At 39.0% G+C, this 27,740-nt stretch overlaps 9 protein-coding genes across 18 annotated transcripts; 6 read left to right on the top strand and 3 right to left on the bottom strand.

The window, feature by feature from the left end:
* Positions 1 to 92: 92 nt before the first annotated feature.
* Positions 93 to 1,991, top strand: LOC133842927 (sensory neuron membrane protein 1-like). Its single transcript, XM_062276233.1, has 6 exons — positions 93 to 486; positions 540 to 681; positions 745 to 999; positions 1,058 to 1,366; positions 1,420 to 1,802; positions 1,859 to 1,991. Exons 1-6 carry the CDS (start codon positions 323 to 325, stop codon positions 1,989 to 1,991), a joined length of 1,386 nt encoding a protein of 461 aa, XP_062132217.1. The 5' UTR covers positions 93 to 322.
* Positions 1,992 to 2,031: 40 nt separating this feature from the next.
* LOC133842928 (craniofacial development protein 1) lies at positions 2,032 to 3,288 on the bottom strand. The gene is made up of 2 exons (XM_062276235.1): positions 2,413 to 3,288; positions 2,032 to 2,352 (listed from the first exon to the last, which is right to left on the bottom strand). Exons 1-2 carry the CDS (start codon positions 3,168 to 3,170, stop codon positions 2,262 to 2,264), a joined length of 849 nt encoding a protein of 282 aa, XP_062132219.1. The 5' UTR covers positions 3,171 to 3,288; the 3' UTR covers positions 2,032 to 2,261.
* Positions 3,289 to 3,515: 227 nt separating this feature from the next.
* LOC133846335 (crossover junction endonuclease EME1) lies at positions 3,516 to 14,023 on the bottom strand. 4 transcript variants are annotated; one of them, XM_062281259.1, is made up of 2 exons: positions 13,014 to 14,023; positions 3,516 to 3,665 (listed from the first exon to the last, which is right to left on the bottom strand). In XM_062281259.1, exon 1 carries the CDS (start codon positions 13,932 to 13,934, stop codon positions 13,032 to 13,034), a length of 903 nt encoding a protein of 300 aa, XP_062137243.1. In that variant the 5' UTR covers positions 13,935 to 14,023; the 3' UTR covers positions 3,516 to 3,665; positions 13,014 to 13,031. The 4 variants fall into 4 exon arrangements, with proteins under 4 accessions (XP_062137243.1, XP_062137244.1, XP_062137245.1 ...); XM_062281260.1 differs by lacking the exon at positions 3,516 to 3,665 and adding an exon at positions 6,114 to 6,203; XM_062281261.1 differs by lacking the exon at positions 3,516 to 3,665 and adding an exon at positions 12,766 to 12,845.
* Positions 3,650 to 5,018, top strand: LOC133846337 (transmembrane protein 170A). The gene is made up of 2 exons (XM_062281263.1): positions 3,650 to 4,008; positions 4,062 to 5,018. Exon 2 carries the CDS (start codon positions 4,247 to 4,249, stop codon positions 4,637 to 4,639), a length of 393 nt encoding a protein of 130 aa, XP_062137247.1. The 5' UTR covers positions 3,650 to 4,008; positions 4,062 to 4,246; the 3' UTR covers positions 4,640 to 5,018.
* Positions 6,128 to 9,993, top strand: LOC133846334 (fibrinogen-like protein 1). Of its 5 annotated transcripts, XR_009894866.1 has the most exons (4): positions 8,321 to 8,519; positions 8,588 to 9,284; positions 9,375 to 9,780; positions 9,858 to 9,993. XR_009894866.1 is itself a non-coding variant. In XM_062281255.1 (2 exons), the coding sequence occupies exons 1-2, from the start codon at positions 6,403 to 6,405 to the stop codon at positions 9,964 to 9,966; spliced, it is 1,278 nt and encodes a 425-aa protein (XP_062137239.1). In that variant the 5' UTR covers positions 6,372 to 6,402; the 3' UTR covers positions 9,967 to 9,993. The 5 variants fall into 5 exon arrangements, 2 of the variants coding, with proteins under 2 accessions (XP_062137239.1, XP_062137241.1); XR_009894865.1 differs by lacking the exon at positions 8,321 to 8,519 and adding an exon at positions 6,128 to 6,308 and having other exon boundaries at positions 8,588 to 9,780; XR_009894864.1 differs by having other exon boundaries at positions 8,327 to 8,519; positions 8,588 to 9,780.
* LOC133846333 (fibrinogen-like protein 1) lies at positions 11,113 to 12,656 on the top strand. The gene is made up of 3 exons (XM_062281254.1): positions 11,113 to 11,223; positions 11,292 to 12,481; positions 12,548 to 12,656. The coding sequence occupies exons 1-3, from the start codon at positions 11,146 to 11,148 to the stop codon at positions 12,654 to 12,656; spliced, it is 1,377 nt and encodes a 458-aa protein (XP_062137238.1). The 5' UTR covers positions 11,113 to 11,145.
* A 92-nt stretch (positions 14,024 to 14,115) lies between the features above and the next one.
* Positions 14,116 to 14,544, top strand: LOC133846339 (H/ACA ribonucleoprotein complex subunit 3). The gene is made up of 2 exons (XM_062281264.1): positions 14,116 to 14,252; positions 14,318 to 14,544. The coding sequence occupies exons 1-2, from the start codon at positions 14,199 to 14,201 to the stop codon at positions 14,456 to 14,458; spliced, it is 195 nt and encodes a 64-aa protein (XP_062137248.1). The 5' UTR covers positions 14,116 to 14,198; the 3' UTR covers positions 14,459 to 14,544.
* LOC133846336 (transmembrane protein 223) lies at positions 14,165 to 15,447 on the bottom strand. Its single transcript, XM_062281262.1, has 2 exons — positions 14,875 to 15,447; positions 14,165 to 14,819 (listed from the first exon to the last, which is right to left on the bottom strand). The coding sequence occupies exons 1-2, from the start codon at positions 15,275 to 15,277 to the stop codon at positions 14,527 to 14,529; spliced, it is 696 nt and encodes a 231-aa protein (XP_062137246.1). The 5' UTR covers positions 15,278 to 15,447; the 3' UTR covers positions 14,165 to 14,526.
* A 311-nt stretch (positions 15,448 to 15,758) lies between these two features.
* LOC133846331 (activating transcription factor 7-interacting protein 1) lies at positions 15,759 to 25,950 on the top strand. 3 transcript variants are annotated; one of them, XM_062281253.1, is made up of 5 exons: positions 15,759 to 15,930; positions 19,535 to 19,693; positions 19,755 to 22,802; positions 22,874 to 23,260; positions 25,087 to 25,950. In XM_062281253.1, the coding sequence occupies exons 2-5, from the start codon at positions 19,582 to 19,584 to the stop codon at positions 25,530 to 25,532; spliced, it is 3,993 nt and encodes a 1,330-aa protein (XP_062137237.1). In that variant the 5' UTR covers positions 15,759 to 15,930; positions 19,535 to 19,581; the 3' UTR covers positions 25,533 to 25,950. The 3 variants fall into 3 exon arrangements, with proteins under 3 accessions (XP_062137237.1, XP_062137235.1, XP_062137236.1); XM_062281251.1 differs by having other exon boundaries at positions 19,755 to 22,809; positions 22,869 to 23,260; XM_062281252.1 differs by lacking the exon at positions 15,759 to 15,930 and adding an exon at positions 18,591 to 18,609 and having other exon boundaries at positions 19,755 to 22,809; positions 22,869 to 23,260.
* The last annotated feature ends 1,790 nt before the right edge of the window (positions 25,951 to 27,740 follow it).

Here is a 27,740-nt window from a genome sequence, read left to right as displayed (position 1 = left end):
CCAGCTCACTTTCCTGTCGCTTGATTAAAATTTTATGGGATTTCCATTTAAAATGTACAAATTATGCCACATGCGACAGACCTATAAAAAGTTTTAAATGAGGACAAACAAGAAAATAGGGAATCAAAAGAAAAGGAACACTTGAGCAGTTCAAACAGTTCAGGTTGTAATGTATCTGAAAGTGGTTGTAGTGTCCTTTGTGGTGTTGCTTTTGGGCGCACTCATTGGTTTCCTAGCATTTCCCATGCTATTTCAGGAACTGGTGAAGCGAGTAAGCATTGGAAATCTATTACAGAAAAACATTTCTTAGTTCCCTTTTATTATGCAGAGCGTAAATTTAAAACCTGGAAGTGAAACGCGTCAGATGTGGGAAAAGTTGCCATTCCCCATGATCTTCAAGCTCTACGTCTTCAATGTGACCAATCCACAGGAGATTGAGGCTGGAGGCAAACCCAGGCTTCAAGAAGTGGGACCGTTGGTATTCGAGTAAGTCTCTGTAGATCAAAGTAAATACTTGCTGACCTTTCATGCTTTCTTAGAGAGTGGAAGGACAAGTTTGATGTGCTGGACATAGAAGAGGAGAATGCGATTAGCTTCAAGATGCGCAACACTTTCATTCTGCGTCCCGATTTGGGTCTCAGTGGTGACCAGTTAATAACAATGCCGCATCCGCTGTTGCAGGTCCTCTCCTTTGATTTCATATGCTAATCCAACTGTTGCTAATCTTCCACTATTGCCACACAGTTTATGGCCATTGGCACCTTGGGTCAGGCTGACGAGCTGCAGGCAGCTGTTGCCATGGGTCTGGAACTCATCTTCCAGCCACGCAGCGCCTTTATCACAGCCACCTTGATGCAGCTCTTCTTTGACGGCATCGATGTCAACTGTGCACATGAGGAGCCAGCGGCACAAGCCATCTGCCAGCAGTTCCATGCGGGTTCTGTGCCTGGTGCAGTTCCAGTGAATGCCACGCACTTTAAATTCTCACTAATGGGAGCGGTACGTTAACTAAATTGCAGCTAATCTTACATTTCGTTAGGCTATGTTTAAATTGTAGGGCAACCACACAAATGCTGGCAGCTTTAAAGTGGCGCGTAGTCGCTCCAAAGGCGCCACAGTGGGTCGTGTGCTGCAGTTCAATGGTGCGGATCAGTTGCAGGTGTGGACGGAAACGTTTAATGGCAGCAGCTGCAATCAATTGCGCGGCACCGATGGCACCATCTTTGCGCCCTTTATGCGACCCCAGCAAGGACTCTGGAGCTACTCTCCCCAATTGTGTCGCTCGCTGTCACCCAAGTGGGTGGGCAAGACCAGCTACAATGAGCTGCCGGCGCAGCGCTATGAGCTCAGCCTTGGTGCATCACGCGTAGGTACCAAGCTTGATAAATTGGCTCAATTTACTAACAATTTCTCTGCCAGCTGGAACCAGATTGGTCCTGTTACTGCACAAGTTATCCGGATGATTGCCCTGCTGATGGCACCATGGATCTAGTGCGATGCAGTGGTTTGCCCATGGTTGCCTCTTTGCCGCATTTTTATCGAGCACAGCCAGAGTTGGTGACACAAGTGGAAGGTTTGTGGCCATCAAAGGACAATCATGCGAGTACATTGATCTTTGAGCAGTTATCCGGCACTGTGCTCTCCGTGTTCAATCGCCTGCAGTTCAGCTTGAAGGTATCGTCAGTGCCGCAAGTGGCAGTGATGTCACAGCTACGCAATCTCACCATGCCGCTCTTCTGGATCGAAGAATCGCTGCAGCTGGATAAAACTATCACAGCTGTGTTGCACAAAAAGATATTTAGGTAGTATTAGTTTACGGGAAAGATTAATGAACTTTTACTAATGACAACTTTTACAGCGTGTTGAGTGCCAATAATTTGTTCCGCTGGCTGGCCATTGGATTGGGCAGCTTGGGCTGTGCATTGGGGGGACTTTTTCTGCATCTTCGGCGCGGCGATGCGAAGCGCGTGGGCGCCTCCGAGGAGCAGTAAAGGATTAGCTTTTAAACAATGATTCATATAACTCTGCAAATGCTCTTCGATGTCCATATATTTTGTTTATAGTTAATTTGAATGTATTGGATTAACGCTTTGTAGTTTCTATTTTTCTTGGGCCACATCCAGGAGGATGGCGGCAGCTTGGAACTTAAGTATTAAGCATATCTTAATCTTAAAGAGAGAGAATGTGTGCAGTGAATGTGAGTGTGATTGGGTGTTGTAGGTTGCTTGTGCTTGGAAGTGGATACAGTTCTGGGCGCAGCTTTAGTTTTGTCGACGCGATTGTCGCATGCCTTTCTCAATCTCAAACTGACGCAGATCCGTGCGCTGCAAGAAGTCTTGGCGCTCCAAGTAGCTGTAAGCAGAGTCATTAAAGTAAGAATTAATTTCCTAATTTACGTTCATTGAAACTCACCCATCCTTGCCCTTGTTGTGGGTGCGCAGCTCTTCATCGATGCCCTCGTCGCTCTTGAAAGACTTCCAATCCATCTGCGACTTCTCCAGTACTGACAGCTTTTTCTTCTTGCCCAGCTGATTGAGCAATGAACCTAATCCGCCGCCTCCGCCTCCCCCTCCGTTGGCTGGGCGTTTGCCGAACCCGAATGGCGGACGTGAGGTTGCCTCCTTGGCACTGACTGTGGCCGGCTGCTCCTGATTCTCTTTGGCACTGGAACTGGAGCTGGGTACACTTTTCACAGGTTCGCCGGCAAATTCCAGTACATCACTCGCTTTACTTGTGGCTGGAGGTGTGCGTTTGACGGGCGATGGCGGCTTTTCTTTGGGTTTTGTGTCGCGGCTGGACTTGCTCGGTTCAGTTTTAACGTCGCCCAGGAAATCGGCCCACAACGCATCGGAACGGGATTTATCCGCCTCCTCATCGGATTCCAATTCGTCTTTTTCGGCTGCCGCTCGCCCATTCTGTTTGGCTTCTGTTTGCCGCGTGCTGCGTGTGGAGGATGTTGAAGACTCAGCAGTGTCCTTTACTTTGTTCTTCACTTTGCTTTTCGCTGATGCTTTGGCTTTTTTTTCACTTGATTCGTCGTCTTCCTCCAATTCGCTCTCGTCGTCGTCTTCTTCCTCGTCGCCGGAAACGTCTTCTTCGTTTACGTTATCGGGACAAAAGTCTTCGTCGCTCTCGTCACTATCTGAGGCATGATCTTGCTCCTTGTTCATAATTAATGCAATTATTCTCTGTTCGGTTTAACACAATATAATAGTTGCGATTTTTCTCCGGCGTTTTTCCGGGCGCAACGAAAAACACTCCACACAAAACGAGCACAACGAAAAGTGTGACCAAGCGATCCAAAATATCATGCAGCCTAAAATAAATACTATTTTTAAACAGCTCCAATCACAAAAAAACGTATTAAACAAATGTAATTAAAAAGATTAATTTTTAGTTTTTATTAAAAAAAATTTTTAATGACATTAACTATAATAATACATTTTTTTTTCACAATATTGGAATATGTTTTCAAATAAAAAATTTAAAGTTATGACACCAAGATACTATCAGTTATTGAATTATTTTCATAGAAAACACTCCATTAACATGGTAATACTGGTCACACCTAGTAATCGATGGAAGTATATCGATAAGCAATGAAACAGCTGAGAGCTCTGCTTATCAAAGCCTGTTTCAGTTCCCAAAACGTTCCAGCTGCGTTGCTATGAAAAATAAAACCGCAGACGCGAAAACAATAATAATTAAAAGCAAATACAAGCACTAAATTGCTTAGTTCAGATCAGTTGTGCATTGTCACATCGAATATATTGCAATTCGCTGTGCAGTTAATACACAAACCAAGATGCTGAGCTAGGATACGGTGAATCACTGCCCACTGCAAGTTGGCCTTTGTGTGGCCTTTTTAATCGATTCCCCCAATTTAGGCTGCCAATCAAAGAAGCAACAACAAAAACAAAACCCATTTTGTTAAGTGAGTGTTGTTTAAGGCAGTCTAAAATAGCAACATCGAGAAGGCTTCGGCTACTGTGTGAATGTTGTGCTTGTGTGAGTAGTGCTCGAAAAGGCCAAAAGGTCAACTCATAACTGTTAAATTACAGGTGCAACAAAAATGAGCCAGCAACAACAACAACAAATGCAGCAGAAAAACAGCTAAAGCAACAAATGAGTAAAGAGGCAACGACAAGGAAAGCGCTGGCGCAACGCAAAGCAATAATTAGCAATTAAATAGCAAAGCAACAGCAACAACTAGACTCCTACTACTCCTCCTCCTGCATCCCTCGTCATGTTCTCCGAACCCAACGACGCCGATGAACTGGACGCCATCATCGATGTGCTGGGATTGCGTTCGCAGGCGCATCTCAACACCTTCCGTGAGATGTGGTACCATGTCTTTCTCTGGGCACTCTTCTCCTCCGTCTTCATTCACACCTGCGCCGCCCTCGTTGCGTTTGTGACGCTGCGCAAGCATAAATTCGGTCGCTTCTTCTCCATACTGATCCTGGTGATGGGTTTCCTTTCGCCGGCGGCAAGCGGCATCATCAGCAGCGCCGTCATTGCGTTTGTGCATCGTGCTTCCAGTTTGCCCATGTCACCGATCTATGCCATGATCTGGGGCCTCGGTCAGACGATAGTGTCCGCCTGTCTCGGCTTTACGCGAATTCTGGCCACGCTCTAGACCCCCGTGTGCCACACGTTGCATGCGACACACCACACGCCACTTGACGGACTGAATTCTCTCTTAGCATCCAAAAACAATATCGCAATTTCGTTTTGCTTTAATCTTAATTTAATTCGTATTATCTAGCTTAAGCTAATTATCAACCAAATAATGTAAATATTTAAATACGATAATTAAGTCTTAGAATTCATTCGACAAAATCTATCAAACAAATTATTCAGGTGTAACATCATTTCAAAAAACAACTAATTGTAGAAATCAAATTACAACAATTATGCAAATTTGTAAAGAATTATGTGATTTTTAAATATATAAACAACTTTCAACTAAAAACTTCAATTGAATTAAATACTGTACAATAGTTTAGCTCTTTTTTGGTAATAAATAATTCAACTCAAGCAGGGATTTCAAGTAATGGTTAAAAACTGAGATCTTTTATTTTTTACATTACAATTTCAATTTTTATTTATTTTTTTATTTAAAATGTATGAATATTATATATAGTGCATCGACGGATGTACATATATTATATTATCTAACTCCTTTAATTGAATTCATAATTATTTATAATGAATAATATGTAACTCTTAATTTATTTTTATTATATAAAAAAAAACTTATTAGGTAACCTTTAAATTCACAAATTTTTTAAAAATTATTTTCTTCTTATTCTTGTAAATGAGATTTATTTTTTAATTCAAAAATATATGGACTAACTATTAATTTACATTTCTTGACAATTTCCGGTTTTTAAACAATCACAACTTCTAATTATACCCGCTACCCATAGGGTAGAAGGGTATTATAACTTTGTGCCGGCAGGAAATGTATGTACCAGGTAGAAGGAGGCATCTCCCTATAAAGTATATATATTCTTGATCAGCGTCTACAGCCGAGACGATAGAGCCATGTCCGTCTGTCCGTCCGTCCGTATGAAACACTGGATCTCAGAGACTATAAGAGATAGAGCTATAATTTTTTTCGACAGCATTTGTTATGTTTGCACGCAGATCAAGTTTGTTTCAAATTTTTGCCACGCCCACTTCCGCCCCCGAAAATCAAAAAAATCGAATTACAAGCCTACTTTTAAAGCTAGAGTTGCGAATTTTGGTATATACCATAATTACTGTAGTACTTATGATTCCTGAAAATTTGGTTGCGATCCGATAAAAATTGTGGAAGTTATTAAAGAAATACTTTTGTATGGGCAAAAACGCCTACTTACTAGTTGCTTTGGCTGACAATCTGATATATGTTACCGTCTATGGTATATTTTGAATGGTGTACTATATCTATATACCAAATATACCATTTGGTCTATTTTTAGTATTTTCGGTATATTTTGAAAATGATACCGCAATATTTTGCCTTTATTAAAAATGGGTAGCGGGTATCTCACAGTCGAGCACACTCGACTGCAACTTTCTTACTTGTTTTATTATCAATAAGCCTCTCTCAGTCAGAGGTCATCGTTGAATCTTATCTGTCGTTTAGACCACAGATCAGCAATTGGGAGCTAAGCTCTTTGTAGATTATACGAAAAATTTAGTTCTTTCTTCATCTTGTTTCAATGCAGACATTCAATATGGGAAGAATAAAATCAAATGTAGTTCTGTTATTGATAGTCCTCAAAATATTCTTAGTAACCACAGCCACAGGACAAAAGGTAAAAATAATGACATACAACATATACTTACAATTAAAAGAGTGCTAAATCTATAGTATTTTTTTCTTATCAGACGTGTGAGCACGATCGACATATGGAAGAACTATGCCGCAGTCATACCTATAAAAGTATGAAGCCTTTGCTAGATTACTTTAGGCAAGTTCGAAATGAGTTAGACCAAAGTGAAATTAAGGAAAAGCAAATAAGTGAGATAAATTCTGATCTTATGAACAAGTATCATGAAATTGTAAAAATTCATGAAAAGCAAATAAGTGAGATAAATTCTGATGTTATGAACAAGTATCATGAAATTGTAGGAATTCATGAAAAGCTGATGAAGGAGGCATTTCAATTAGATGAGTATAAAAACGAAATATTAAGAAAAGAAAACGATTTGCAATTGTGTCAAAGTAAAGTTGATAAATTAGAATCTGACATTAATTCACAACAAACAACTATAAACAAATTAACACTACATGCAAATTTTCTTGCGAGTTATGATAAATGTAAAGAAGAACTATCAGATAAATCCGACCATTTGGAAATATGTGAAGATCAATCCAAAAAACTTAATTCTAGTATTATTGAAAAAGATGAGAAAATTTCTAGATACTCTGCAACAATTCAAAACATCACAGAACATCAGAAAATAATTAGTTCAAAATTAGAAGAGAGGCAAGCCATGTTAAAAAAAAAAGATAAAGACATAGAAATATGCCATGCAGAAATTACTAAATTAAATAGGACATCACATCTAAATATTCCTTCAAGTTGTCTCCCTTTCGGGGAACATTCTGGTGTGCATGAAATTAAAGTTTCTGGTGTTGGTTTCTTCGATGTTCTATGCGATAGTCAGTTAGCTGGGCCTGGTTGGATAGTAATACAACAGCGAATTGGTGGAAAAGAAAACTTTACCAGGGATTGGGCCACATATCGCAAAGGTTTCGGTCCATTAGATAGTGACTTTTTCCTAGGATTGGAAAAGATGTATCGACTAACGAGATTGCAACAATACGAACTCTACATACATTTGGTTGTCTTAAATGGCAGCATCTTCTACGCTCAATACGATGACTTCAAAATATCTGATGAAGACCATGGATACGCACTAAGCTTGGGTAAATTCAAGGGAAATATTAGGGATGCGATGAGATTCCACGAAAACAAGAAATTCACGACATTCGATCGCGATAACGACTCTGCTGATAATAACTGTGCAGTTGTGTATAATAGTGGCTGGTGGTACCAGAATTGTTCTTATAGGTAAATATTTCAAATTGTTATTTTTGATGTATTAGTTCACATGTTTAATAATTCATTCCTATTCAGTAACTTAAATGCATTATACGGCATGTATCTATCTTGGTGGACTGAAATAAGAAATGAACTCAAAGAAGCTAAGATGCTGATTCGCCCCAAAGAAAAAATTGTTTAATAATCAACTGAAAAGCGCCAAAATGTAATTAAAAGATTTGGGTATAACTGTCACTGCAATATATGCTTTTTCAATAAAAAGGAAAAAGAGATTTGGATATATGTATTTGGAATGTCTCAAAGAAAGAGGTGAGATTGTATTGTATGTATGTAGCTTCATCTTTAGATGGTCAACAATCTGGTTAATTTTGTACGTTATGGTTTGTTTTGAATGTAGTTGATTTTTGATGTATTTTAGCATTTTCTCAGTATATTATTTTTTTTATTGATGGATTTGAGGTACCTTTCTTACTAAAGAGTGGTTGCCAGAGTTCATCACGTCGAGGGGAACCACACAAGATTTTGGCGTGCAATCTGAAGATTAGTAAGGCAAAGAATCTGCTGCCAGTTGAGTTGATGAACAAATTATTATTATTTTGATATTCCTTCTGTTGAATTAAATAATATAACCAACATTATAAACGTATAATGTAATATTGTTCATTATCATAGTTTCACAATCTCATCTTACGACCTTATAGTACGTTTGCATCCTATCATCAATTGATGTCTCCCATTGGAGCTTAATCTAAGTTCTTTGCATACGTATTTGCTTTATATATAAACAGATCAGCAATTTAGAGCTAAGCTCTTCATCGATTTCAACGAAATATTTAGTTTTAGATTCATCTTTGGGTTAATCCGGTCAATGCATTCGAAATGGGTAGAACAAAAATAAACGTAGTTTTGTTAATGATCTTCAAACTATTCTTGGTGGGCACAACAACAGGAGAAGAGGTGAAAATAATGACATATGTATATACAGTTAAGAGAGTGCTAAATCTATAGTATTTTTTTCTTATCAGACGTGTGAGCACGATCGACAAATGGAAGAACTGTGCCGCAGTCATACCTATAAAAGTGTGAAGCCTTTGCTAGATTATTTTAGGCAAGTTCGAAATGAGTTAGACCAAAGTGCAATTAAGGAAAAGCAAATAAGTGAGATAAATTCTGATGTTATGAACAAGTATCATGAAATTGTAAAAATTCATGAAAAGCAAATAAGTGAAATAAATTCTGATCTTATGAACAAGTATCATGAAATTGTAGGAATTCATGAAAAGCTGATGAAGGAGGCATTTCAATTAGATGACTATAAAAACAAAATATTAAGAACAGAAAACGATTTGCAATTGTGTCAAAGTAAAGTTGAAAAATTAGAATCTGAGATTAATTCACAACAAACAACTATTAACAAATTAACACTACATGCAAATTTTCTTGCGAGTTATGATAAATGTAAAGAAGAACTATCAGATAAATCCGACAATTTGGAAATTTGTGAAGTTCAATCAAAAAAACTTAATTCTAGTATTATTGAAAAAGATATGAAAATTTCTAGATACTCTGCGACAATTCAAAATATGACAGAACATCAGAATACAGTTGAGTTGAAATTGGAAGCGAGTCAAACCAAGTTAATTAAAAAAGATAAAGACATTGAAATATGCCATGCAGAAAATATTAAATTAAATAGGACATCACACCTAAATATTCCTTCAAGTTGTCTCCCTTTCGGGGAACATTCTGGTGTGCATGAAATTAAAGTTTCTGGTGTTGGTTTCTTCGATGTTCTATGCGATAGTCAGTTAGCTGGGCCTGGTTGAATAGTAATACAACAGCGAATTGGTGGAAAAGAAAACTTTACCAGGGATTGGGCCACATATCGCAAAGGTTTCGGTTCATTGGATAGTGACTTTTTTCTAGGATTAGAAAAGATGTATCGAATAACGAGCTTGCAGCAATACGAACTCTACATACATTTGGTTGTCTTAAATGGCAGCATCTTCTACGCCCGATACGATGACTTCAAAATATCTGATGAAGACCATGGATACGCACTTAGTTTGGGAAAATTCAAGGGAAATATTGAGGATGCGATGAGAGTCAGCGAAAACATGAAATTCACAACGTTCGATCGGGATAACGACCATCATGCTAATAAAAATTGTGCAGTCGTATATAATAGTGGCTGGTGGTACCAGAAATGTTCTAATTGGTAAATATTTCATTTTCCTATTTTTGATGTACTATATTAGTACTCGTATACATGTTAAATAATGTTTTCCTATGCAGTATCTTAAATGCATTATACGGCGTGTATCTAAATTGGTGGACTGAAATAAGAAATCAACTTAAAGAAGCTAAGATGCTCATTCGCCCCAAAGAAAAAATTATCTATTGATCGACTGAAAAGCTCAAATCCAAAATGTAATTATATGCACTATATGCTTTCCCAATAAATATATGAAAGGCTATTTGAAAAAGAGATTTGGATATATTTTGAATGTCTCAAGGAAAGAGGTGAGATTGTATTGTATGTATGTAGTTTCATCTTTAGATGGTCAACAATCTGGTTAATTTTGTACGTTATAGTTTATTTTGAATGTAGTATATTTTCGATGTATTTTAGTATTTTCTCAGTATATTACTTTTTATACCCGCTACCCATAGGGTAAAAGGGTATTATAACTTTGTGCCGGCAGGAAATGTATGTAACAGGTAGAACGAGGCATCTCCGACCCTATAAAGTATATATATTCTTAATCAGTGTCAAGCCGAGACGATCTAGCCATGTCCGTCTGTCCGTCTGTGTGTCTGTCCGTCTGTGTGTCTGTCCGTCTGTCCGTATGAACACCTTGATCTCAGAGACTATAAGAGATAGAGCTATAATTTTTTTTCGGCAGCATTTTTTATGTTTGCACGCAGATCAAGTTTGTTTCAAATCTTTGCCACGCCCACTTCCGCCCCCACAAATCAAAAAAATCGAATAACAAGCGGTACTATTTTGATATACCAAATATACCATTTGGTATATTCTAAGTATTTTTGTAGTATATTTGGTATATTTTGAGAAAAATACCGCAAAATATATTTATTTTATTCAAAATGGGTAGCGGGTATCTCAAAGTCGAGTACAGTTGACTGTAGTTTTCTTACTTGTTTTTTAACTTTCTTACTAAAGAGTGTTAGAAAGCGTTCAAAAGATTTTGGCGTGCAATCTGAAGATTAGTGAAACAAAAAATCTGCTGCCAGTTGAGTTGATGAACAAATTATTATTATTTTGTTATTCCTTCTGTCGAATTAAATAATATAACCAACATTATAAACGTATAATGTAAAATTGTTCATTATCATAGTTTCAGAATCTCATCTTTTGACCTTACGTTTACGTACGTTTGCATCCTATCACCAATAAATGTCTCCCGTTAAAAAAATTTGAGCTTAATCTAAATTTTTGCACACGTATGTATTTGTTTTATATATACATAGATCAGCAATTAAAAGCTAAGCTCTTCATAGATTTCAATGAAATATTTAGTTTCAGATTCATCTTTGAGTTAATCCGGTTGATGCATTCGAAATGGGTAGAACAAAAATAAACGTAGTTTTGTTAATTATCATCAAACTATTCTTGGTGGGCACAACAACAGGAGAAGAGGTGAAAATAATGACATATGTATATACAGTTAAGAGAGTGCTAAATCTATAGTATTTTTTTCTTATCAGACGTGTGAGCACGATCGACAAATGGAAGAACTGTGCCGCAGTCATACCTATAAAAGTGTGAAGCCTTTGCTAGATTACTTTAGACAAGTTCGAAATGAGTTAGACCAAAATGAAATTAAGGAAAAGCAAATGAATGAGATAAATTCTGATCTTATGAACAAGTATCATGAAATTTTAAAAATTCATGAAAAGCAAATAAGTGAGATAAATTCTGATCTTACGAACAAGTATCATGAAATTGTAGGAATTCATGAAAAGCTGATGAAGGAGGCATTTCAATTAGATGACTATAAAAACAAAATATTAAGAAAAGAAAACGATTTGCAATTGTGTCAAAGTAAAGTTGATAAATTAGAATCTGAGATTAATTCACAACAAACAACTATAAACAAATTAACACTACATGCAAATTTTCTTACAAGTTATGATAAATGTAAAGAAGAATTATCAGATAAATCCGACAATTTGGAAACTTGTGAAGTTCAATCAAAAAAACTTAATTCTAGTATTATTGAGAAAGATATGAAAATTTCTAGATACTCTGCAACAATTCAAAATATGACAGAACATCAGAATACAGTTGAGTTGAAATTGGAAGCGAGTCAAACCAAGTTAATCAAAAAAGATAAAGACATTGAAATATGCCATGCAGAAAATATTAAATTAAATAGGACATCACACCTTAATATTCCTTCAAGTTGTCTCCCTTTCGGGGAACATTCTGGTGTGCATGAAATTAAAGTTTCTGGTGTTGGTTTCTTCGATGTTCTATGCGATAGTCAGTTAGCTGGGCCTGGTTGGATAGTAATACAACAGCGAATTGGTGGAAAAGAAAACTTTACCAGGGATTGGGCCACATATCGCAAAGGTTTCGGTTCTTTGAATAGTGACTTTTTCCTTGGGTTAGAAAAGATGTATCGACTAACGAGATTGCAACAATACGAACTCTACATACATTTGGTTGTCTTAAATGGCAGCATCTTCTACGCCCGATACGATGACTTCAAAATATCTGATGAAGACCATGGATACGCACTACGCTTGGGTAAATTCAAGGGAAATATTAATGATGCATTGAGAAACAGCAAAAACATGAAATTCACAACGTTCGATCGGGATAACGACTCTGCTGATAATAACTGTGCAGTTCTGTATAATAGTGGCTGGTGGTACAGCCAATGTTACGATTGGTAAATATTTCAATTTCTTATTTTTGATGTATTAGTCTACATGTTAAATAATATTTTTCTATGCAGTAACTTAAATGCATTATACGGCGTGTATCTAAATTGGTGGACTGAAATAAGAAATCAACTTAAAGCAGCTAAAATGCTTATTCGTCCCAAAGCAGAAATCAATAATTGAACAACTGAAAATCCAAAATCGTAGTCTTTTTTAAATCATTTAAGTTCCACTAAATATATTTGATAAACAGATTTACTTTAGAATGTACCAACGAAAGAGGTGAGATTGTATTGGGAATGACATTTCAAAACTTTAGTTTAGTAAACTTTAGATCTATACATGCTCTCCTACTTTTAACTTTTGATACAGCTGCAAATTCTGCTCATTTTCAGTGAGTATCAGATTAATCTTGCTTCTTATTTTGATTCGTGTTTTCGCATTCATAATTGCTTCAAAAATTGATTTATGTAAATAAAAACTATACAAGTTTACTTCAAAAATGTATAAATAATTTGTATTTTCCAATGTTGTACTTACTGAAGTCAAAGATAAAGACTATATTAAAGTGTTCGGATCCCTGGTGTTGTACAAAGTGTGCAGCTTGGTGCTGAGCACATTGCCAATGCGCCTCTCCGACTGCAATGGTTGAGGTCCATTGCTTCGCTTGATCTTGATATCCGCCAGCAGCTGGATTGCATCTTTAGGATCGTTATGAAAGTGCGCCAGCAGTCGCTTAGGACACGGGTACTGGGCTATGATAGATTCAGCTACTTCCAGCGTGACGAGTGGCAATCTATTTAGATGCTGCTGCCAGAGGCGACCAAAGCCATGTCCTTGCTCCACGCGCACACATTGCTTGTTGTCGTTGGCCAGATACTTTTTGAAGCTGCCGAGTATCGCCTGACGCTGCCGCTTGTAGGGCGTCTCAGCAATCGCTTTAGTGTAGCGCTGAAGCAGACCCAACAGCTCCTGGGCATGGGGCGGAGGCAGTTGCTCCACTTGCAGCTGTTGCAGCAACTGCAGCTCAATCAATGCATTTGCCTCGTTACCACGCAGTCGCGGCACAATCACTGTGAATTTACAGTTGGATATGGTGAAGGCTTCATGAAGTTGGACTCCAAGGCAGCCCAGTTGTTGCTCCTGAAATTCCCGCTTACTAAAGATTTTTAGAAGTTGTGGCTCCATTTGCCAGGCATCGTCCAAAGCAGCTGAGCCCGCCGCAAAAGTCTGCTGGCCCACATTACGTTCCCAGAGAATACAATTCCTTGCCGGCAAACTGCGTATTTCATATTTTAAATCTGTGCTATTTAGCAGTGCAATTAATTCCTGGCCCAGGGAATGTTGTTGCAGGCCGGTGTCCAACACGAGCCGCACATATTTCAGGCACTCGCCGGGTCGGATACGTTTCTGCTGCTCCCTGATGGCTTGTTTTTGTAATTTATCCACCTTGTTTGCCATTTTTAATTAAATTAAATGAATAACACGAAAATCGAGCGCCAACTTGGACAAAAACAATAGGAACAGTGTTGCAAACCTACGCAAAATGTTCCATTTTCCAAGCAAATTATTCCAGCGTTCCACTTACGATAGGTAGCTAGTAATCGATATGTCTGGCAAACGTTTTTCTTTTTCAAATTGGTCACACAGTACTTTGCACGCCACACGTGTTTATATTTTTACAGCGAAAAGACGCATAGCTTTTTAGAATTCATTTAATTCAAAATGTATCTCATGTACACAATTAACGAAAATGGCGAGCGCGTCTATACGCTGAAAGTAAGTGGCACTTTGCGCAACAACAATTAACAACACTAATTAATATATGTTTAAATTCAATCTAGAAACGCACTGAAGATGGACATCCCACCTTGTCGGCACACCCAGCGCGTTTCTCGCCCGAGGACAAGTACTCGCGTCAACGCATTACCATTAAGAAGCGCTTTGGACTGCTGCTCACCCAGAAGCCCGAGCCCATCTATTAAACTGAGGCAGTAGTTTTAAATTAGCTTACATGTGTATTTACAAATAATAAGATAATCAATAACAATAATCAAATGCGTCGCTTCAAGCCTGCAGTGTAATCAAACAATTGGGGGTTGCGGAACTCGCCACGCATGTCCAGCACATAGTAAAGCGACTTATTTTTCACCTTGATCGGTAACTGGACGCGTGCCAACTCACGGGACTCTTCTGCTGAGATGCACTTGAGAGGCACAGTCATAATGCGATTGCGATTAAACGGACCATAGGTGACAAAAGAGACACTTTGTCCGCCCTTGCGTAGAATTAGAAATCTTACAGAACGCAGCGTAAACATCCAAACAGCAAACAAGATGCCATAGCCTAAGCACGCACATTTTAATGATATTGGAATGTGAAATTAATACTCATAACTTACCTATCAGAAAACTGCAAATGGTTATGCCATTCTTATACTTGTTCTCGCCCAGATTGATACGTTGATACCATTTCAACTCCTCGCCTGGCTTCTCCACAACTGGGGCATCCTTTAGCGTGGTGAAGGCGAAATGAGATAAATATGTCCAAAACACAAACTGACAGACACCGAAGAAGTTTAGCATATTGTAGAAACGAGGATTTTCATACTTGAACAGCATCACATCCTTCGACACATTCGTGCTCATGTCAAAAGCAGCCCGAGTTGATTGAGCTCGAAGAGGCGCCGTAATAACCGGCAATTTGTGTGTTATCGCTGGCACGGTACACCTAAGGTTTTGCAAGGTGTGTCGCTTAAGGAAATTGACACCTTGTCGTAGTGCAAAATTAAGTAAATTGCTCATTTTGATTGATGAATTTGTTTCTACTGCATTTATTATAAAACCAAACTAACCTAACAAATAGCCAAACAGCTGTTTTTGTTTTGTTTCTCGTGGTCGCTCGCAAACGAACTAGTTTTGTTTACTGAGGCCAGGGCTGGTGACGTAGTGAACCAGTATTGCAGAGCAGTGAACATCCGTGCTTGAGGTGCAGCAGTCATCTAAATTTTAAATATTAATTACTATCATTTATGTCCTTAGATTTTAATATTCATATTGTAGTTATTTCATTTAAAAATTAACATTTACTTAGCCAAAAGTAATCCGATAGTATATATAATAAAAGTGCATATTATTTCTCCATACCTGCAGTTCGCATTTGTTTTTGTTAGCTAGCAGCAGTTAAGTTCCGTAGCGAACTAGTTGTGGCTCTGCGGAATCAAGAGGCGTTCAACTGGTTCATGGGACGCCACAATTGTTGTTGTCGGTTCAGATTTTAGTCTGCGTTTGGTATTCCAGTTGTTCAGGGCGGCAGTCCACAGTTCGGTGTAAACAAATCCACAAAAAGCCGTTTAGATTGTTGAATATTTAATTATAAATATATATAGCATGTTTTAAGTATTGTATTTTAATCCTTTAACGTGAAGTAAGACTAAAACCCAGAGGAATTCCAATCGGTAAGTCTATAGATAAATTAATTCAGATGTAGATACAGTGCGATGACTTCCATCAATGTCGTATAAGAAGATTGTTATTACTATCGTTTATAGACTAACTATAAACAAGTTTCACATAACGGAATATATTAGACATAATGAATTTAGTTTTATATTTCAGATATATATATATATATAAATATGTTTAATGAGTCCTCTGTATTGTTTGTTTTCGTTTTTAGGGTTGTCAAGCGCTGGTAGTGCAGCAACCCAAAACGTCAAACAGTCCCTACATTATCGTGCTTCTTTTGCGATGCAAACATTAAATGATAGTTTTGGTTTTTTATGTTTGCTGCTCTGACCTTGTTGAGATATTTTTTGATATTCCGATTTATGCATATAGTCATTTGCTGGCGATGGCAACTCTAATTATGTATATATATATATATATGTATATGAAAATGGCATGTGGGCGATAATTGCATGTATATATGTATATCTACCTGCATATATGTATGTATGTATGCAATTTATATCCAACATAATGTCAATTGGAGCCACTTGGCAGCCCTACAAACATTAAAATGAACAAACACAAAAACTACTTTGTTGCCCCGCTTTATATTGTTTACTTTTGCGCTTGACACACTCTGCACGTGATGTCTAGGATCGTTAGCGCCAGCAAACATATCGATAAAGTTAAAACCTTTCGACCAACAGATCCGTAATACTCAATGGAGTATATAGGGTTTTTCAACCTAACCTAACTTTACATCAAAATCGATACGTAACCTAAAAAGAATGTGAATGCGCCGCAAAATTATATACACACGTAATATATATACATACACACCTTGTTATACACACACATTGCCACTTCAGCAAGCGCAAGCTTGTGTGTGCGTATGTGTGAGAGCGAAACAGATATAATAGGCTTATAACTCCCAAAACAGGTCTGAACATATTTTATGCTAAATGCAATTTTCGGCGACAATTTATAGTAGAATACTGTTTTATATAATGCTTGCAGAGCATGAATAAAGAAAACCAAACAGATAAATTAAAAAAAGAGAGAACAAGACAAACAGAGAGAGAGCAAGAGAGAGAGAAATTTTAGTAGAGCGAATAAGAGAAACTGAAACATAATGTTAGATGTTCCGAAATGAAATCCAAGTACAAAGATCTGTTCATCCGATACTTCAGAATTATACGACTATATTATAAATTTAAAGCAGTCAATATGGCTGCCGACGCCTCAATTTGTCTGTATGTGTGCTTGCGTCTGTTTTAGTTGTTGCTTCTTTCTCGGTGTGCTGCTGTATTGTATCATTATTCCATTCATTCGGTACGCCTCGTTGTTGTCCGACAACCAGCGACTTTTCACGAGCGGTCTGGTAACACTTTTTTTTACATCTAATACTACACACATAAACATACATATGTACATATAAGTATGTATGAACATATAGTATCTTTTATAGAACATGTACATCTGTGCTTAAGTGCATATATTTTTTGTACCGCGTGTAAACATCCAACAGCGTGCCCCCCCTCTCCACCACCCCAATTAGCTTACGCTCTTGGTCGCTGCCTCTCTCTCTCTCTCACACACTCTCCCGATACCAAACCGGTATCCTGTCGAAAGTCCTAGTCAAATGCTCCAAGAAATAAAAAGTCCTCAGTTGCAGATCTTAGGCTCTTGTCACTTCATTACTCTTCCCCATCGCCCCCCTCTATCGACGTTGTTGCTCTTATGCGTCTAAGCCAAGTTGGCAGCATTTTGTGGGTTTTATGTGATTCCGCTGCTGTCGCTTGTTCTTCGCCTACATTTTCTTTAATATCATTCGAAAATAATAGTTTAAGATACCCATCCCCCCTTGCTCCCATGGTCGGCCATACAATGTAGCCTGTATCGTTGTCTCGCTCCAACACATAGCGTTCAGGCATCACGCTTGTTCGCTCGCACTGTGTGCAGCGTTGCTCAATTGTTGAAAACGAATTTACGGCAGCTTTACGTTTTCTGCTGATTTCTGTTCATTTTATTCAAACTGAACTGTCCAAAGATCCCCTACAGTAGCAACCGCGATGTGTGTTTGTTTCAACCCCCTGCCCCTGCCACTGAACCCCCATAATATTGCAGAGTTGCCAGACCGTTTTTCAAAATCGGTTTAAAATGCGCTTTGATTATTTCGCTGGGATGTATGTATGAAAATAATGAAATTCGCATTCTTGTTACAATTTGTCGCACCAAAAACACAAATACTCACACATTAACACATCGAATGTGGCTAGGGGTAAGCTTGTTGCCATTTTAAAGATGTGAAAGTTAATTTTTGTTTACTATTTCGGAAAGTAAAATCTTATCGAGCGTTATCAATTCAATTTACAACACCCGCGCCCGTCCCGCCTAGTAATCAAACCTCACACTCTCTCTCCCTCTCTCTGTCCCACTAGCGCTTCGCTCTCTATCTCTGTAGTACTCTCTTGTGTTGTACTCTTTCTCTTGCTCTCTCGCTGTCAGCTGGTTTTTTGCGTTCGCGTTTCGCGTTCACTTCGGGCAGTGTTTTAGTGTTGCCTTGAACTCGCTAAGAAATCTAGTTACAACAATTGTTTTTGATTTCTTCGAGTGTACATAAATCGTATTGAATACAAAGTTTAATTGTTAAGTCACACTGTAAGATGTTAATCAGTTCGTTGATGGTTCGTATGTAGGTTTATCTCTTCATTATTTATCAAATTATGTAAAAATTGTAGGGTACTCGCTTCAACATAACCTCACATTTGTTAACATATATCGTCGTTGAGCCTTAAAAACGCTATGTATCATATATCGACATAGTACGATATTTCGTCTGATTTGTCCAGATTACTTCCTCTTTATGTTCTCTGGTTTATCGCAAGTTCTTGCTGTATGCACGCTTAATTCTCTTGCCCGTTTGCTTTGTGTTTGCTTTTCTGCTGCAGTCATCTTGCTGTAGCGACCGCTGTTTCTTGTTGTTGTTGTTGGTGGCGTTGTTGCGTACGAACGAACGAGCGAGCGACCGAAAGACAGAGCAGACCGACCGTCCCACTGTCTGGTAGAGCGCCAAGCACACCGGTTAGTTAGGTAGGCACAATAGATACATACCGAAACCGAAATAGCGTCAGGCGAAAAGTCGTTGTGGTTTTTATATATTTCCGATTATTCGAGTTTTTGGATAAAACATCGGACACATCGTACTCATTGCTAGCATTTAACTTTTTTTTTATAATACCAAAAGCTTTTGAATAATGTGGAGCAGGAGGGGGTGTTGGGTGCATTAGGGGGGTACCGTTCAAGTAAGATTAACCCAACAACATTTTACCTAAATTAACAAATTTAATAATTTAATTTCCATTAACATTCATTGTTATTATTTATTCCACTATGAAATTGGCAACAAAAGCTTTCGCGGAGCTTTTGATGTAAAGCTTTTTTTGCACGACTATAATGCTTAAAATAATTTAATTAAAAGTAATGCAAATTTTAAAAATTGAAAGGTTTAGATTAATAGTTAAGGTCACAGGGTTGCCACTTTCGTGTTTAGTGTTGCCATAGAGTCACGTGGTATATATAACATACATACAATACTCTTGTCGCCCACAGTTCAATGTGTTACAAGTGAGCGTTGTATCTAAAGTTATCGCCTAAAAATGATGGAAGTAACGCAAAAGGTTGAACTGAAAGAATTGCCAACCGAAGATGAAATAATGCGAAGCATTGCTGCAGAACTCGACGAGGAAGTTGACAAACTAACCACCCCTGGTATGTGACAAATACGCATTAATCGATAAATATGCTGCGAACAATAAAAATCCCTTTGCAGACATTACATCGCCAGTGGGAAGTCGCAACTCCGTGGATGTGGAGCTGCAAAATGGTTTGGAAACCGACGAGTTGGACAATGGTATTGAGACGACACCGCCAAGTACCGAAAGTATTTCCAAGGACTGTGAGGATCAGGCTGCTGCTGTCATGGGCTTAAGCAAGGAGCGTGATGCAGGTAGCGATCTGGATGCTTTATTGGATAAAATAAGTTCTATTGTGGACTGTGATCCAAAGGAGTCGGTGGAAGAGGAGACTAAAGAAAACTGCGCAGCCGTGGAGGCTGGATGCAATGAACAGCATTCCGGGGATATCGATAACAAAAAAGAATGCGAGCCTGCTATCGATAACACAGATGCAGCAGTTATCGCTACTGACGAGGAACAAAAGGAAGAAGCTCACGATAAGAACGTGGATGCTGAAGTTCGTGAAGAAAAAGTCAAGGAATTGGAAGAAAAAGAAGATAAGCAAATAATTGCAGATCCCGTGGAAGACGCGACTACGGAAGCAGAAGAAAATATTGTGGATAGCAAAGAGGAAGCTAATCAAGCGAAAGCAATAGATAATCCTGAAGATACGTCTGCAGCTTCCGATATTTGTGAGACCGATTTAAATACCGCCAATGATGAGATTTTTATGGATGCATTGGAAACCATATCCAGCTCTGATGAATTTGATGCAGATCCAGAAGCAAAATCCAGTGCTGAGAAGGAAACAACAAACGGTCTAGAAGACATTACCTCTGAGGATAGCCTTGAGAAAAATAATCCCCCTGCTGAAAAGCCTATTAAAGAACCATCTATTATTGATCTAGACATACTGGATGAAAAGGCCAAAGAAAACACTGCGGGAGATACCAAGAAGGCTATGGAGGTTGATGCAATCAAAGAGAATGTCGAAGAGGAGGCAGAGGAAGTAAATGAGCACCTGGAGAAGGTTGATGCAGTAGAATTGACGGCAACGGAAGAATTGCGAGATGATGCCATAGATGACATGCTCGTGGAGACGGCTGAAATGTGTGAAGCCATAGACGAGCAGGCCAAAATTGAGGCAAAACCCGAAGATGCCAAGCCGAAGGACGGTAAAGATCTAGTCGAAGTAGAAGGGGACGATCTGGAACCGACTGAGAAAGTCAAGATAAATGGAACAGACGATAAAGTGGATGAGCAGAGCTTGAACGAAGTTTCAAAGAAAGATGAGGAAGAAGATGATGAAGTTATATTTTTTGAGTCCATTGAAAAGACAACAAATGAAACTGCAGCTACAACTGAGACTGCTAAGGAAACCCCCAAAGCAGACGACGAAGATGTGGTAGAGGTTAAGAAAGATGATGAAGTGGTGCTTGTGTCGGAGGATGAGGAGGAAGTGTCGGTGCCAATGAAGCAACTCGCTGAAGGGGAGTCGAGTAAAAAAACCGACGCAGCAGAAAAAACACCTCCCAAAATCGATGTAAAATCCAAGTCGAATTTACTCGTCGATAACTCCGACAATGCCTGCGATCAGTTTGAGAAGCAACGAGCACAGGAGAAGACACCCACGAAAGTAGGATCTGGCGAAAATAGCAACTCTAGCAATCTGCTGCAACCATCACTGAAAAGTAGCGATGAGATGGTCGAAGCTGGAGTCGAAGCCGAACCCGAAGTAGAAGCTGAAACTACAGTTGAGGGAGATCAGGGCGATGTGGAAGCCGAAGAGGAAACCGAGGAGCCATATGTGCCGGCCGTGAAGCGTATAAGACTGAGCACCGATGACAAGCCGGAGGCTAGCAATAGTTCCAGCTGTACAGCCGAGGCAACAACGTCCACTAGCAATATTACAAGCACCTCCAACATAGCGGACGAGAATGAGAATGAGGCTCAGCCCGCAGTTGCCAAACGGAATCACAGCGCCTCAGAGCCAAAGGATGATATACCAAGTAAAAAGCTCAAAACGGATGACACCGATTCGAACAGTTCCTGCGACGGCAATCTACAAATCGATCTAGATGCACACGATAATACCGAGGAATCAGATACGCCAGCAGACGTCACGAAAGAGAAGATTAAAGAGCCACCCATCGACCTGAAACCCGCACCGGAACTCAAGAGCGATGTGAAACCTTTTCGAATGGATTTTGTTCAGAAATTCGGCAAGAGTTTCGACAAAATGACGCGTTGTGATCTCGAGGAGCTGGTGCTCCAGAAGATCGTCGAGTGCATGCTGGTGAAGAGCGATTTTGCTGAGATCCGGCGTCAGGTGGACAAACAGGAGGTGACCCTGGCCAGCTACAGACGCAAGATCGCCGAAGTATCGAAACAGTTTCTCGATCTGGAAACTGTGCACAAGCGTGTGCTCAAGGATCTGGAGACACGCAACTCACAGTTTACAGCACCGGTACGCATCACACGCGCCGTTGGTCTTCAGGTGGGTATGGCGCTGATGAAGAAGCCCAGCGAGGAAGCGACACGCAACCAGGCTAGCCACCATACTGCAGGCAGTATGTCAGCTCCAGCTACATCAAGTTCCAGTACCGCGGCAGCTGCAACGTCAGCGCCCTCAACGAGTCAGCCTCAAAAGGCAACCACGTTGCCTAAGCCGGCACAACGGTCGCCACTGCGTGGCATGACCCGTGCGGCTCCCGTTATGCAGCATCCGCCACCGCAGCAACAACACTTACAGCAACAACATCAACAGCAGCACCAACAACAACAACAACGCTCGTCGTTGACCTATAACCAAACTGGAGGTAATGCCACACCGCCCGTGCGTCGCGGCTGCATGCAGAAAGTGACGCCCCAACGCCCCGTGAACAACTCACCTCAATCTTCTCCGGGACCAGCTGGTATGCAACGTCTGCAGACCTCACCAGGAAGTTGTTCCCGCATTTATGCTACGAAGCACACCGGCACCGCCGCAACTGCTTCAGCTGCCGCACCGACAACTACGCGTCCCCGTGGAGTCGTTGGCAAACCCGGTGCTACCTACATGTCAGCCAAGCAGCTCATGCAACAGCAACAACAGCAACAGCTGCAACAACAACAACAGCAGCAACAACAACAGCAACAATCACCTATGCCGTGAGTAAAACTCGATGCATCCCAGAAGGAAACCTCTTTAACCATAACTTTTTTTTTAGCGTACGCATTGGTCGCACTCCTGGCAAACAGAATAATGTTAAGTCCCGCCAGATGCCCATTGGTGGCGGCACTGTCTCTGTGCCCATGTCAAATACCGCGGGGGACAGTGCTGGCGGTGGTTACGGTCAGCCCAGTTTGGCGCCAGCTCGACCCAAGGAGAAGGCTGTCATCGATCTGACCGATGAGGATGATGCGGCTGCTGCGGCCGCAGCTGAGGTCACCGCTCGCCTGCGTCAGAATCCAAATGTGGGCATCAAACGCAGCGCGCAGTCAGCTGCAAGTGGCCAAGGAAGTGCACGTCCAGTGGCGGGCAGCGTGGTGCGAGTGTCGCCGATGAACGTGGGACGCGGTAATGTCGTTACCAGGCAGATTTTCAACAACAATTCAGCAGGTAAAATTGCCAAGTCATTAATTAAGCGTAAGCGATCGTGTGCTGGCTTTTTACAAAATTCTGGCTATCACGGGTATTATGCGCGTTCTATCAGCTTATTAAAAGAAATAAGAAGTGAGATACCCGCTACCCATTTTGAATAAATACAAAATATTGTGGTATTATCAAAATATACCACAAATATACTAAAAATGTGATATATTTGGTATATTTATATGAGGCTATATTCAAGAGATACTATAGAGAGCAAAATATACCAGATTGTCAACCAAAGCAACTAAGACTCCTAGAAAGTAGCGTTTTAGCGAATAGCAAAGGATTTCTTTAATAACTTCGACAATTTTTATCTGATCGCAACCAAATCGGAATCACTAAGACTATAGTTATTTGTTTATACCAAAATTCGCGACTCTAGTTTTGAAATAACACTTGTTATTCGAGGTAGTCAATTTGTGGGGGCGGAAGTGGGCGTGGCAAAAATTTGAAACAAACTTGATCGGCCTGCAAACATAACAAGTGATGTCGAAAAAATATATAGCTCCATCACTTATAGTCTCTGAGATCTAGGTGTTTACCTGTATTTTGAGGCCCGGGCCCACACGAAAACAAACTTTTTTCCGGCCCGGCCGAATACGAAACTTTTTCATCAAGGCCTGGGCCCGGCACGAAACTTACTTACACATATAATAATCATTCGAGAATAAAAACAAGTTAGAAAGCTACAGTCGAGTGTGCTCGACTGTGAGATACCCGCTATTTGAACCAATAAAAAAAAAAATTGTACCCTGACCGGGCTCGAACCCGAGCAACACAACATGTTCGGCTTGCAGTGCAAGTCTTGCACTCTATCACCAGAGCTATCGCAGTGCCTCTATGCATACAGATACAAATATAGGCGAGCATGTATATACGTATACGCATACATACAATACATACATAGCAGGCGTTTTTGCCCATACAAAAGTATTCCATTAATAACTTCCACAATTTTTATCTGATCGCGACCAAATTTTCAGAAATCACGAAGACTGTAGTCATTACTGTATATACCGAAACTCGCAGCACTAGCTTAAAAATAAGGCTTGTTATTTGATTTGCTGGGGCGGAAGTGGGCGTGGCAAAAATTTGAAACGAACTTGATCTGCGTGCAAACAACAAATGCTGTCGAATAAAAATTATTGCTCTATCTCTTATAGTCTCTGAGATCTAGGTGTTCATACGGACAGACGGACATGGCTAGATCGTCTCGGCTGTTAGCGCTGCTCAAGAATATACAGTAGATTCCGGTTATAGCGACATTCAAGGGACCGACGATTTTACGTCGTTATACCCGGAAGACGTACTAACCGAAAGGAGCAAAACACATTTTTTTTTTTATAGTTGCCATGTTCGTAATAGGGTTTTAAGATAAAACAAATTAATTTTTAAACAAAACAAAAAAAAATTATAAATTTCATTTAATCAGGCATGCTCCGGTTTTCACTTTCGGTTTTCGTTTTCAAAAAAAAATTATAAATTTAATTTAATCAGGCATGCTCCCGTTTTCACTTTCACAAGATTTTTTTGAATTCCAAAACGAGAAAATTTGTCTTGTAGAAATGAAAAGTAAATGCCTTTCTATATTAAATCGGATCTTATTTGCAAAAGGAAAAAAGTTGTCACCATAGAAATAAGTAATGAATGCATAATAATAAGTAATAAGTAATGAAGTCAAATATTTCAGTGGTGTGGCCATGCATTTTTGGTTTTTACCATTTTTATATCAAATGTAGGCATAAAACGGTTGTTAAAAATGGTCACACTAATATTTCAAATTTATTTTACAGGTCAACGCAGCTCGGCTGGAGCTAATGTCACAATGCAGATTCGATCGGAGAACACGCCGCCAAATCCAAGTCGCCTTCGCTTCTCGCATCCTGCACCGCTACCGCTGGCTCCCGCGCAAACCTTCCATCCCGACTGGAAGTTGCCCCCATCTCGTCCCGTAATTCGCATCAGTTTGCACGATACGGGCATCGTCATTTCGTGGACGCTTGAGGATACGGGCAGTCGGTTTGCCGAGTGTGTCACGTATCAGATCTACGCCTATCAGGAGACGATCAATGAGCCAAGCACCGATTCGTGGCGTCATGTGGGCGATGTGAAGGCCATGCTGCTGCCTATGGCCGTAACCCTGAATCAGTTTCAGGAGAATCAACGTTATTTCTTTGCGGTGCGCGGTGTGGATGCCCACGATCGTTATGGAGTATTTAGTCTGCCCAAGACGTGGTAATCCACGTTTTAATCTGTAATCTGTTTTATTTTAAGTATTACAACGCTGTCTCGTATCTTATTTTTTTTTTTATTTATTTTAATAATTTATCATTTTATTTATGGATCCCATTAATTAACCACTTCCACTCCCAGTAACCATCACAGATACATAGATTAACATCTTTGTTCCTTAAAGATCACTCACTCATGGGCAGCTGTTAATTATAATATTCGCCTTAATCCTAAGTTAGTCCTAAGGCAAGTGTTGATCTATATTAGCGCTTTGGAAGTTGAACCAATCGTACTCAAATTTTAGCTATCGCTTCGACTTCATAGACATGAAACGCAACAACACGAATATGTTAATAAATTGTAATTTAATTCTATATTTTAAATAAATAATTCACACTGAATAAATATCAAATGGATAAATCAAATTTGATAGATATTTTGCATTAAAAGTTTCGATTAGCTTATCTACCATTTAGATCGCGAAACTACGTTGAGAAAATATCCAAATACTACAAAGGGTAAACAGTATTTTAGTATTTAAAATACACAATTCGGTTACGCTGAGCGGTAGACGTGGTGCGTTTGTACGATAGCTACACACCATGTCTATCGCCAATATACGATTCCCAAAAATTGTTAGAGCATTAAATTTTAAGGTCGACGGTTTTTTAGTCGCCTTTCAATAAATAAATATAATTAAATACTACAAAGTATTTAAAATATCTAAGAAATAGCAAATTATTATTTTTTTTAAGCCAAAATAACAGGCCTCTGCAGTGCTGCCAACTTTTGACCAGCAAAAAAAGCTGTTTTTGACGGAATGAATGGAGAAAAAAACTCACAAAATTATTAAAAAATCCAAAAAAAAAAGCTAAAAACAAATGTATAAAAAAAAAGAGAAAAAATGTCTTCAAAAATAACAATTTATTAAGTTCATTTTTGTTTAAAAGATAAAGATTTGCATTATTTAATCGTTATCTCCTTAGTCTGTCTCATTTGCGTATAACATATTAGTGCCTATCATCTGTAGATATTTTATAGGCACTTCATAGTCGACGCAGCATTTTCCCATCCGTCACAATCCGATTCTCTATATTACAATAAAAATGAATAGAGTATATCTTTTGCTTGAAATTAATACTTTAACTTATGCTTAGAATGCATTCCTTAAATTGGTTAACCTGGCAAATAGCCAGATATCGCGTATGACCAGGGCAAACACAGTATTTGGATGGCCACAGTTGCCAACTCAAAAAATCTCCGGTTTTTACCAGAATCTTTAAAGATCAAAATTTGTTTGTGTTGCTGATGTTGGCCCACTTGATCAAATTGAAATGGAAACACTAAGCGAGTGATGAAATTAGCGTATTTCGAGAAAACAATCGATACACCAACACATTTTCTGGATTGTTTATAAATGACTATCGTAAATCTGTCACTTTTCCATATTTTGTACTTTTTGTACTTTTGTGTTAACAACACAAAAAAAGTCGGGAAAAAGCCAACAGTATTTCTAAAAAGCTAGAATTCCCGCTTTTCACAATTCCCGCAATTCACAAATTTTTCCCGCATTTAGCCTTCAAAAAAAGCCAGTTTTGACGGGAAAAAATCCAAATTGGCAGCACTGGGCCTCTGCTAAATTGAGTGATTTTCCCTTTTAGGTCTTGCAAATTAGCCAAATCTGGCTAGAAAATACCTAAGTTGGCAACACTGCTTTTAATGTGATTCTCTTACAGCCGGCCGCTAATTGGCATATTTTCCGCTAGATTTAGGACCAGCTAAATAGTTGAACTGACAGCTCTGTTAAGCACTCGCCGATCGATTTTATTTTTAGCATGAATAGTTATCGTTGAATGAGTATTTTTTTTATATTTTTACAAAATCATTCGCCAGAAATAATCTGCAATTTTCTCATAAAAATATAAATATTATTGAATAATGTATATTTGAATAATGAGGTGAAAGTATTATTAAATAAACATAAGTGCAATGATTTATTTCATTTTCTTGAAAACAATTTTAATAACAACAAAATATTTCTCATTATGAAGAACATATAAAGCAAAGAAAATTAAAAGGAAAATAGTGTTTTTCTTGTTATACAAAAATTAAACAATTTATAATTTAATTAACTTGACTTAATTAATTTTAACTTAAAACTTGATATGCATTTGAAAATGAAATAAATTAGAGAGTAGAACGAGGTAAAGAAAAT

This window comes from Drosophila sulfurigaster, chromosome 3, assembly GCF_023558435.1.
Source record: "Drosophila sulfurigaster albostrigata strain 15112-1811.04 chromosome 3, ASM2355843v2, whole genome shotgun sequence".
Taxonomy (NCBI): domain Eukaryota; kingdom Metazoa; phylum Arthropoda; class Insecta; order Diptera; family Drosophilidae; genus Drosophila; species Drosophila sulfurigaster.
The sequence above is the reverse complement of the archived record's forward strand: the minus strand, read 5'-3'. Positions and strand labels throughout refer to the sequence as shown.